A 12,211-nucleotide genomic window follows, 5' to 3' on the forward strand; every position below is an offset into this window, starting at 1 on the left:
ATAGGCTTTCCAGGGTTAGTGTGTGAACCACCACACAGTGAGATGAGGAATCCCTCTCTTTCCTCATGGAGCCCAGCCAGCCAATTAGATAATCCCGGCTATATTAGTGGAACCGGTGTGGCTGTGCCTGACAACTGAGGCTGCATTGTCAGAAGGGAATTTAGAGGCATAGTGGGTGTTCGTGAGAGGGTCGGCCTGAGCAAGGCTTTGCAGAATGACTTATCTACAATACAAATCATCTTACATCCCAAATCACTACTCATTACATTATTTAAGATGAGCAATCCCCTCAAACACACTGATCCAGTAGCCACCGTCAGGCAGATACAGCTGGAGGTAGCTGATTGAGCCATCCACTGAAACACTGGGTAACGTAGTCAGGAACAGAATGGGTTGTGGTTGCCAGGGAGCCGTGCACCAGCATTCAGGTTGCCGTGGCAGCGGTTTGGTCTCCATAGGGATCAGCGCTCATTATGAGCTTATAGGAGCTTTGCTGAGGTTAACCAAAAAAGGAATGTAAAGATGCCTGCTCGCCCAGAATAGAACCTGTCAGCGCTCTCTCTCTCTCTCTCTCTCTCTCTCTCTCTCTCTCTCCCTCTCTTGTTTTCTGTGTGCATCTCTCCCTTGCTTTCTCCCTTCCTCCCTGGCTCCCTCCTTCATTCTCTCAAGGCCTTTCATGGTCTCCATCTTTTTTTTCAGCTTTCATTCGTTGTATTTGGACTCCTGCCTCTCATATTCCTCTCTTATCTCACTATTATTTCTCTTTCCGTTTTGTGCCTCACCCCCTCTATCCCAATCTCAGTTTGTCCCTCTCTCTCTCTACTCTCTCTATTTAGATCAGTGTGTCAGATGGGTGACATAAGCCCCTTATTAAACTCTGCAGGGTGTCCTGTTCTGATCGCCTTCTCTGACCTGGCCGCTCGTTAGGGACTGTGTTGTTAGTGACTGGGGGTGTCCAAATACCCATACTCGTGTACTACATACTTAAACTGAATACTAATTTCTGTGTTTGAGCTATCACTCGTCTTTTCCGACTCAGGTGTTTGACAACAGCTGATAATCAGATAAATTGAAGCGCTGTACCAAAATGAACGAATGGCGGGAGTCAACGCAATCGTGCATTAGATGACCCATTCGGAGTACAAATGTAGAAATTTCACATACTATAAAACATATGCTTTTAGTACACTAGTATGGGTGTTTGGCCATGGCCACTATCTTCGTTAGTGTGGGACACTGGTTGGACACTGCAAGGCAACCATCTTAAATCCTGCTCAGCTCCCAGCTCCCATGCACCGTGAAGTGAATAGAGGCAGTCTAGGCAGGGTTGCCAACCACGTTCCCCAAACCCCATCCCTTGGTGCATGGCCCAAATCCTGCTATAGCCTATATTCATACACAGGCATATGTTCACTTGCTCTCTCTCTCACTCACTCGTGCGCACACACACACACACACACACTTTCCCAACAACACATTTCCAGTAACTCTTCAAGCTAACTGTAAACCTAGAGCTAAAAGTGCTTAGTGTGTTTGTCTGGGCATGTATGTTTCATGCTTGTGAGTGTGTGCTGCTTAAAAACACTCTACTCTATGTTCTACAGCTGGACACCCCCATTGACAATGTTGTGCAATGTACTTTTAGAAAAGCGCCTACTATTCCCTTAGCTCTGGGAGACTTTGAGTTTGTTTTGCAGTCCGCCACTGACCTCTCTCTCTCTCTTTCTGTCTGTCCCCCATCTCTTTCTTTCTCTTTTTCTTTCTCTTTCTTTCTGCAGGGTGATGATTTTCGAGGACAAGGCTAACGGGGCCATCTGTAAGCCTGATGGGCCTCCACCCAAACGGGACATAGCCAGCCTGCCATAGACCTAGGACATCCAGAGCCTCTAGACTATATCACCATTCTAGGACCCTACCAGGGACGTGTACATAGCCTTATCAACTCCCCACCTCAGGATGTGCACGCGTCCCAGAAGGGGGGGGGGGGGGGGGTTCTCCTCCTCTGTTCAAAACATGTGGGGAGAAAAAAGAGAGAAGGAAAAATATATATATATATGCTGTGAAGACATGGCAGATTAGCTTTTTTAAGACCATTACATAACGTACATGTATATATCTATTTTGATGATGACGACGATGAGAAAATAAGTATTTTTAATTAGTGTGAACACTCATAACCCCTTGGCGATAACCGTGTAATTTGAGTCGTTTTGTGAATATGAGCAATGTGTTGTTTGCTGGGATCAAACTAACAGAGGTGACAATTTTGTGATATCCTCAGTATGTATGTGCAAGTGTAATGTGTTGATGCAAAGATTGTGTGTCAACAACTCATCCATTATGAGTGGTCTGCGTGTCTGGATACTAGTGAATTTATCAGTGGTCCTGTTTTATCATGATTTCAATGTAGTATTAATCGTTTTACAGATGTAATCAATTCGGTATAGTTTTAGTCAGTGATGCAGTGGAGGGTAAACGCTATTTAAACAACTTTTGCAAACCTAACCCTAAATTAAAGGAGTAGGAAGCGTACATTTTTTCACTGTGACCGGCAATCAGTTTACACACCTAATTTTTTTTACTGGTTGTGTTTAGAGGGTTTGTAAGGGAAACAGATTGAACAGTTATTAGGGAAACTAACCCAAGTCATTCAGATATTATTTTACACCTCTCTCATTTTACTCCTCCCCACCAAATGATCTAGTTCCTCTTTTTAGATTTGATATTTTTAATCATGTGAAAGTACCATGCTGGTTATGAAGCACAAGGAATAAAAAGAACACCGTTTTTGGAAAACCTTTTCTACACAGTTGTCAATCATCCCACATGATGGATTGTTGCCATGCTGCAGACTCCGCTTGGTCATTGTCTCACTATATGTCAGGTGTGACAGATTATGGGTTACTGTATTTGGGATTAGGATGGGGTCGGTGGGGCGATGGATTGAGTCAGTGTGACTAGATCCGGTGTTGTAGATTGACACTGGCTTCCTCAACCTAAAGGAGCAGGATGGATGGGGTCGGTGGAGTCGAGTTTAGTAGCACTTCACGTGGATTTATGGAAGATTAGTTTTAAGGCACAGGCACACACTGAAGATTCTCAGCATGTTAGTATAAATTATGATGAAAACACGTTCTTTCCAAGTGCCTAAAGTAATGTTGAGAGAAGAGGAGAGGAAGTTAGAGTTACGCTCTATTTTCCCTCCTGACCTGTATTTGGGAAAATAGTTTTAAAGGTGTTTATTCATGTGTATGTTAGGGTTAGGTGTTCCTTTTTTGGTAATGTTCCCCTAGGTCTATGCTGTCTCAGGTACTGCTTTGAATGACTGGATCTCCGAATACATATACAGTACATCTATGAAGTGATGTTAGATATGCAGTTCAATCATGCCAGTTTCCCAAATGTCCCGTCTGACTATCCTAGTCTTCATAGTGGTACTCTTCTCATTTCTATCTCGTCTGTAAAATGTTATGAACCTGTCCATTTCAAATTGTGTTATCCCCGTCTTGCCATGTTTTACTATAATCTTGTTATTTTCTCGTCTTTCATCTCGTCTCATTCTTCGTCTTTCATTCCCCCCCATCAGTCCGGGTTAATTTGTTTGTCCCATAAATTCTCCAGTTTCTGTGCCTCACTGTTGCTCTTCTATTCTTTATTTTTTTTCTCACGCTTAACATGGAATATAATAGTAGTAGTTTAATGTGTTCGCTTTACATGTTTTTGAATATGTCAGTTATGTACTTTTATTCCCAGTGTGTTGGGTGGTGGAGGTCTTTTCAGTGTTCTTTTCTTATGACCACCAATATGATGCACTTTTTTCTTTTTCTTTTTGCCAAAACCAAAGCAATTAAAGTTATTTGTTACACTGGCGTATATGTTCTTGGGTAGTTTGTTGTATGAATAATTCCACCATTGTACGAAATATTTCATCAAACACTGAAACCAGCTTTCCAGTTTTTCCTGTACTGTTTGTAGATTGAAGGGTATAGAGGTTTGATGCTGTAACTTTTAGGAATAGACAGGATTCCCTTATGTTAGTGTGTTTAATTCACATAACCAAATCCATGTCCATTAAGTTTATTTTAAGATAACATGTTTTAATGCATTTTTATTTAGTTGCTTCATTGACTATTAACCATAGCCTTAGTTTTAATCCTATTTATAGTTACTGTAGCCCCAGAGTATTACTGTTACAGTAATTTACGTAGAGAAATAATAACAGGCACTGTAAAACGGTTCCATCAGTGCTTGACTTGGGCCGGAGCTGTCCGGAGCGCCATACCTGCACTACATATTTTTGGGGAATTGTGTACCGGCTCCTCTATGAAAACAAAGCAGCCTATAGCCGGCCCAGATTCACCCACTGACGCAACGTTTATTTGCAACTAGTCTGTAAATCTGCGTGACTGTAGTTTGTTCAAGATTGTGCAGATTTAAAATTGAAAAAATATCTTTTTTTTTAATTTCACCTTTATTTAACCAGGTAGGCAAGTTGAGAACAAGTTCTCATTTACAACTGCGACCTGGCCAAGATAAAGCAAAGCAGTTCGAGACACACAACAACACAGAGTTACACATGGAGTAAAACAAACAGTCAATAATACAGTAGTAAAATAAGTCTATATACAATGTGAGCAACAAGTGACATAAGGGAGGTAAAGGCAATAAATAGGCCATGGTGGCGAAGTAAATACAATATAGCAAGGTAAACACTGGAATGGTAGAGTTGCAGTGGATGAATGTGCAAAGTAGAAATACTGGGGTGCAAAGGAGCAAAATAAATACAGTAGGGGAAGAAAATGTCAAATTAGGGTTTGTAAAGTAATGGAAATTAGTTGCATAATTGTTTTATATATTTGTTTTATTTTTTAGGGGGTGGATCAGCTTCAATATTGCAGATTGTTGCTTCCATCAGTGTAATTATCTGCATCATTTCCAATGGGGGTGTGTTTGGATATATATGCATGCATGCACTACCATTCAAAAGTTTGGGGTCACTTAGAAATGTCCTTGTTTTTTAAAGAAAAGCACCTTTTTGTTTGTCCATTAAAAGAACATCAAGTTGATCAGAAATACAGTGTAGACGTTGTAATTGACTATTGTAGCTTGAAACTGTAGATTTTTTTATTTTTTTTATGGACTAACTACAGCGTTGTACGAAATCTTCAGTTTCTTGGCAATTTCTTGCATGGAATAGCTTTAACTTCTCAGAACAAGAAACAGACTGACAAGTTTCAGAAGAAAGTCTTTGTTTCTGGCCATTTTGAGCCTGTAATCGAACCCACAAATGCTGATGCTCCAGATACTCAACTAGTCTAAAGAAGGCCATTTTTATTGCTTCTTTAATCAGGACAACAGTTTTCAGTTGTGCTAACATAATTGCAAAAAGTTTTTCTAATGATCAATTAGCCTTTTAAAATGATCAACTTGGATTAGCTAACAGAACGTGCCATTGAAACACAGGAGTGATGGTTGCTGATAATGGGCCTCTGTACGCCTACGTAGATATTCCATAAGAAATCTGCCATTTCCAGCTACAATAGTCATTTACAACATTTACAATGTCTGCATTATATTTCTGATCAATTTGATGTTATTTTAATGGACAAAAAACAAGGACATTTCTAAGAGACCCCAAACCTTTGAAAGGTAGTGTACATACATCTGTCATATATACCTTTTTTTATATATACCTTTATTATTCCCTGCAAACCCTACCACCCTTCCCCCAATTGGAGTAGACTAATAAACAATAACACTTAGGTTTCTACTTCCAGCTTCTAAACTTATACATACAATACACATTTTAGACACAATCCATTTTACAATAGTTATATTTTGTTTGTTTTTAGTCCTGGCCTTCCTCTATTTCTAATGTCAGAAATAATTTTTGTTAATGTAATTCATGAAGGCACACTTAAGTAATCACTTAATCGACATATCAGCCATTATCCGAATGACCCTTCAGTGCGTGTCTGTGTCTGCCAGTGCGAGTAGACCATTGTCCAAGGAAAGAGCGTGAAACATTACAGCAGCAGATATAAATAAATAACAGACAACAAACTAACTAGGCAGCCAATTCAAAACAACGTGTAGCAGTTATCTCGCAATTTAACCATAGTTAACTAAGCATTAATGTCATTGTCCCCTTTAAATCGGCACCTTTGGAAAGCTGGGATTCCCCTCTAAACCGTAGCAATGTAATTGGGACAACAAACATATTTTAATAATATCTTAATTGACAAAACTTGCTGTGCATAGATCTCCCCTGAAATATTCAAATTTTAGGCTTATACAGTGGGGCAAAAAAGTATTTAGTCAGCCACCAATTGTGCAAGTTCTCCCACTTAAAAAGATGAGAGAGGCCTGTAATTTTCATCATAGGTACACGCCAACTATGACAGACAAAATGAGAAAAAAATATCCAGAAAATCACATTGTAGGATTTTTAATGAATTTATTTGCAAATTATGGTGGAAAATAATTTGGTCAATAACAAAAGTTTATCTCAATACTTTGTTATATACCCTTTGTTGGCAATGACACAGGTCAAACGTTTTCTGTAAGTCTTCACACACTGTTGCTGGTATTTTGGCCCATTCCTCCATGCAGATCTCCTCTAGAGCAGTGATGTGTACACAGAGGAACTTGAAGCTTTCCACCTCCTCGACTGCGGTCTCGTCTGCTTTCCTTAAGTCCACGATCAGCTCCTTTGTTTTGTCGACATTGAGTGAGAGGTTATTTTCCTGGCACCACACATCCAGGGCCCTCACCTCCTCCCTGTAGGCTGTCTCGTCATTGTTGCAAATCAGGCCTATAACTGTTGTGTCGTCATGGGTGAACAGGGAATACAGGAGGGGGCTGAGCACGCACCCTTGTGGGGCCCCTATAGCGTAATGTCATTTGTGAATTTCGGTGAACAAAGTCTAATGGACTGACTTGGAAAAAGACAGCTCCTGCACTTCTTTCATCCCAACTCAAGCACTGTGTTCCACACATATGTATCCATGTGTATTTCTGAAAACACAAAAACAGCTCAAAGTTGTCATTATAGTAGGCCCATTGCAAGCAAATCTCATCTCGACACGGGGACCTCACTTTCCTGTTCACCTTCCACATATGTTCGCAAATGCATGGCTATTGACTTCTACTGTTCACTGGTTTGTAAACACACGGCACCCAGAAGCCATACTGCTTGCTTTTGGGGAATTATGTTAATCTTTTGGAGCAATTTGGATACAGAGGGAATACACTAACAAGCCCAGCACACTAATGAGGGAATCTGATGGGACAAAAAGCACCGTAAGCACTTGTGTAATTAAAATAATAATCAGTGCTCCATGTAAACACCTGCCACTGCTGCTCTACTACGCCATAGGCTGCCTTTAGCCCTGGTGCTCTTGTTAAGTGCTTTGCTTTGTCACTGTTCCCTGTCTATGATATTAAATGGGGAAAGTCAATAAAGTAGTATCTGTATCTATTCTCCAAAAGGCACATCTCCAACAGCTACATCGTATAGCTGCCTCCTATAGGCCTGTGTGATAGTGTCCTGATAAACATAGACTTACAGATGTGTACTGTCTATTGCTACTGCTGCAATTTTCTCAGAGCTTGCGTCCGTCTAAAGCAGTGTTTCATCACAGGTTTTCCCCGACTGACACAGTCTAGACAGACTAGAGAAACACTTCAAATGCTTTAAAACATCAATGCTGTCTGTCTCTCTGGTTGCAGCCTGGTCTAGTCTGATTCCCTGTGGCAGGTACCACGCTGTGTGGTGGAAATGCAATATCCAGGGCTCCCAACAACCCCCCTCCCTCAACCTCTATCTTTGCTCTCTTTCTATTAATTCTTTCCATAGTTCCAGGCTTTCAACAACCCCCCTCCCTCAACCTCTATCTTTGCTCTCTTTCTATTAATTCTTTCCATAGTTCCAGGCTTTCAACAACCCCCCTCCCTCAACCTCTATCTTTGCTCTCTTTCTATTAATTCTTTCCATAGTTCCAGGCTTTCAACAACCCCCCTCCCTCAACCCCTTTCTCTTGTCTTGCTTTCTTTCTATGATCAATTCCTTCCTCGTCAACCTCTCTCTCTTTTCTTTCTCTATTCTTTCGTTTCTCTCTCTGTCTCTATCTCTAATCCAGGGTCAGTCCTACTGAGCTTCAAAGCACAACATTATTATGCATGATTGAGAGAGCAAGAGATTAAAGGTCATCCTCTCCTCCTCCGTACAGTGAAAAGACTGTGTCAATCATACATTTCTGGCTTTAATTTCTCACTGTTGCACACTCCTCTGCTCTCTCATTTTATCTTTATCCATCCATCCATCATTCAACTATTTATAATGTGAAACCACTGCGTGGCACCCTACTCCCAAAGGGTTCTGTCAAAAGTAGTGCACTATGTAGGGAATAGAGTGCCATTTGGGATGAAGTCCCTGTTTGGAAAGGAAATTATGCATGAAGCAATCACTATTAGTAGTCCTGCCTGAGGCTTATCTGTGTCTGGCTGTGACCTTTATTCTATGCTAAATAGTTCCACTCTCAGGCCTCCCTCTCCTCTCTGGAAATACACTGACATCTACTGGAGACACACAGCAATGGTTGAACAAATACTGTTTCACGTTTCTAATCAACTCAAACAGTGAGTTTGACTGTCATCTGGTGGCTGCAAAGTAGACATGTGCATGAGTCAGACTCATACCATATACAGTCATTGGTCAGACTGATTATTGATCAGTGATCATCACTTAGATGATCAGAGGGGGAATATGTTTTAAGGTTTTATTCAACAACATTTTTACAATAGTCTACATTGCAGGGGCCAGGGCCCTTTAGCCCAGATTACTTGTTTATGCACACACACACATACATACACAGTGGTGGGGGAAAGTACCCAAGTGTCATACTTCATTTAAAGTCAAGATACCTTAATAGAAAAGGATCAGAGGCAGTAGGGATGACCAGGGATGTTCTCTTGATAAGTGTGTGAATTTGGCAATTTCCTCTCCTGCTAAGCATTCAAAGTGTAAGGAATACTTTGGGTGTCAGGGAAATGTAAAAAGTAAAATATTTTCTTTAGGAATGTAATGAAGTATAAGTAAACGTTGTGAAAAATATAAATAGTAAATTACAGATCCCCCCCCAAAAATGACTTAAGTAGTACTTTAAATTATTTTTACTTACAGTGCATTCGGAAAGTATTCAGACCCCTTCCCTTTTCCACATTTTGTTACGTTACAGCCTTATACTAAAATTGATTCAATTATGTGTTTTACTCATCAAGCTACACACAATACCCCATAATGACAATGCGAAAACAGGTTTGTATTTTTTTTGTGCAAATTTATTACAAATAAAAAACAGATAGCTTATTTACATAAGTATTCAGACCCATTGCTATGAGACTGGAAATTCAGCTCAGGTGCATCCTGGAAACAGATCTGGGGAATGGTACCAAAAGAATTCTGCAGCATTGAAGGTCCCCAAGAACACAGTGGCCTCCATCATTCTTAAATGGAAGAAGTTTGGAACCACAAAGACTCTCCCTAGAGCTGGCCGCCAGGCCAAACTGAGCAATCAAGGGAGAAGGGCCTTGGTCAGGGAGGTGAACTCACCAAGAACCTCCTCTGACAGATTTCCTCTGTGGAGATGGGAGAACCTACCAAAAGGACAACCATCTCTGCAGCACTCGACCAGTCAGGTCTTTATGGTAGAGTGGCCAGATGGAAGCCACTCCTCAGTAAAAGGCACATGACAGCCCTCTTGGAGTTTGTTAAAAAGGCACCTAAAGGACTCTGACCATGAGAAACAATATTATCTGGTCTGATGAAACCAAGATTGAACTCTTTGGCCTGAATGCCAAGCTTCACATTTGTAGGAAACCTGGCACCATCCCGACGGGCATATTTCAGTTTTTATTTTCTATACATTTGCAAAAATGTCTAAAAACCTGTTTTTGCTTTGTCATTATTGGGTATTTTGTGTAGATTGATGAAAAACAAATACAATGTGATCAATTTTAGAAGAAGGCTGTAACGAAACAAAATGTGGAGAAAGTCAAGGAGTCTGAATACTTTCTGAATGCACTGTAAGTACTTTACACCACTGCACATACACACAGTTTGACAGCAATTTGTCTAGACTTTTATTTTGAAAATCCACTTCAACTAGTCCCTATGATGACACGGAAGAGTATTTTTTTCCACGACCCTTCGCAATCGCAGTTGTCTAGTTACCACAGTCACAAAGTCTGATTTGGTTATAACGTAAAAAGGTATGAAAACAGAAATGTGCGTTTTGGTCTTAATTTCAGGTTAGGGTTTGGCATAGTAGTGTGGTTAAGGTTAAGTTTAAATCAGATGTTTAGAAGGTACATTGTAGAAATAGGCGGGTTTTAGTCATTTGTGGCTGTGGTATCTAGTGTGGATCCAGTCGCAGTTGCTTGCTCGCTTCTGCTAGTCTGCTCGCAGCAGCATAAGCACAGCATCAAGGCTTGGTCACTGCGGGAAAGATGGCGACGGATAAACAGAAACATGAAGGCAGAGTAAAAATTGGACACTATATTCTCGGAGACACACTTGGGGTGGGGACGTTCGGGAAAGTTAAAGGTAAGGGTCTTGACTTTTCAAGTTTCGACCAGATACCCGCGAGACGATGGGATTTCTCGCACTTGTTGGCCGCTAAACTTAGCGAGCTAGGCTAGCTCGCTAAGGTTAGCTTGTTTGATTTTAGAGCCTGGCTGAGTAGCTAGCCGGTGTACATTTTAATCTATCAAAAGATAGAACGTGACAAAGCACCAACTAGTAAGCTTGCTAGCCAGCTATTTATGTGGTCGAATGACAGAACTTAAACTAACCAAGTTTACTTGATAGTTGGCCAACTAGCATAGTCTCCGCTCAAATTGCTAACCTATGCTAAGTTAAATTAGTGGTTTCTCAGTCAGTAAGCCTGCTTCAGCTGACTAGTTAAATCAAATCAAACTGACCAGCTAACGTTAGTCGTTATCCCCCAGGCTCAACATTCATGGAAGTGTCTTTGATGGAAGCCATACAAACTGAACTATATTGGACCTGGCTGAATTATTAATGAGGACATATAACGTCGTTACACATACCCTTCCACCCCTCAACACCACATCCTAGTACTGTAGTAGTGTTGACATTAGCCAGAATTTATCCTCAACCGGGTGGAACGTTGTCCCTGGGTAAAAAAAAAAAAAATCATTGTCCCTGGGTTCCACACAATCTACACCATGTCAAAATCATTTTCTAATATCATATCACCTAAAATGATTAACGTTGACTAACGTTATGTCTAAACTTTAAGTAGAGGACCAAACTGACTTGTATAGCCTTGCTGCAAGGCCATAATCTGTTAGGCCTGTTTCAAACTAGAAAAAGGTACATTTCCTTGGTATTTGAAAACACAACTTTTATTATCAAGCCACCACCAACTAGGCTTATAGATAGACTGTTAATATCTTTACTACTTTCTCCCAGTGGTCAGAATAGAACACACTGCACATTGGGCCATTTACTACATGGTTGTATTCTAGGTGACTACCTGCTGGTTAATGCATCACCAGCATAACAGTTTAATCAATAGCAGCTATTTGTGCATGCCCCCTTCCCTCACTCGTTCTCATTCCCCTCTGTACAGTCCTGTCTAATATATTTTCACTTGTTCTTCTGACCAGTTTTTAGGTAGGCCTTTATTTGCTTACATTTGGCAATGAACCATTATGTAGGCTACACAGTAACTTACATCTGTAAACTGATATAAACACAGGCCTATAAATCATGCGGAATAAGACGTTTCCTTCTACTGTTAACCACAGTGATTGCATTGCAAGTGTCATTCTGCTGTTAACCACAGTGTTGCATTGCATGTGTCATTGTGTAGCAGTTTGGGGCTGATAAGAAACCTGACATAAAAACATTCTTATTACAGTATTTCCCAACTCTTCCTCCCTATCGCTCTCTCCCATGGCCCCTTTCTCTCTCTCTCTCCCATGGCCCCTTTCTCTCTCTCTCTCTCTCCCATGGCCCCTTTCTCTCTCTCTTTCTCCCATGGCCCCTTTCTCTCTCTCTCTCTCTCCTCTCTCTCTCTCTCTCTCCCATGCCCCTTTCTCTCTCTCCATGGCCCCTTCCTTCTCCTCTCCTCGCTTCTCTCTCTCATCTCTCCCATGGCCCCCTTTCTCTCTCTCTCTCTCC

General features: G+C 41.0%; 2 protein-coding genes across 2 annotated transcripts in view; both read left to right on the forward strand.

The window, feature by feature from the left end:
- LOC115159797 (allograft inflammatory factor 1-like) overlaps positions 1–3,870 on the forward strand; it is a 36,844-nt gene extending 32,974 nt beyond the window's left edge. The window contains exon 6 of the mRNA XM_029709854.1: positions 1,779–3,870. Coding sequence (XP_029565714.1) covers positions 1,779–1,866 — 88 coding nt within the window. The 3' untranslated portion in view covers positions 1,867–3,870. The remainder of the gene's footprint in view (positions 1–1,778) is intronic.
- A 6,356-nt stretch (positions 3,871–10,226) lies between these two features.
- Positions 10,227–12,211, forward strand: part of LOC115159798 (5'-AMP-activated protein kinase catalytic subunit alpha-1) — an 18,412-nt gene continuing 16,427 nt past the window's right edge. Inside the window, exon 1 of the mRNA XM_029709855.1 lies at positions 10,227–10,606. Within this exon, the coding sequence (XP_029565715.1) occupies positions 10,510–10,606 (97 nt within the window). The 5' untranslated portion in view covers positions 10,227–10,509. The remainder of the gene's footprint in view (positions 10,607–12,211) is intronic.

This window comes from Salmo trutta, chromosome 23 (genome assembly GCF_901001165.1).
Source record: "Salmo trutta chromosome 23, fSalTru1.1, whole genome shotgun sequence".
Taxonomy (NCBI): Eukaryota; Metazoa; Chordata; class Actinopteri; order Salmoniformes; family Salmonidae; genus Salmo; species Salmo trutta.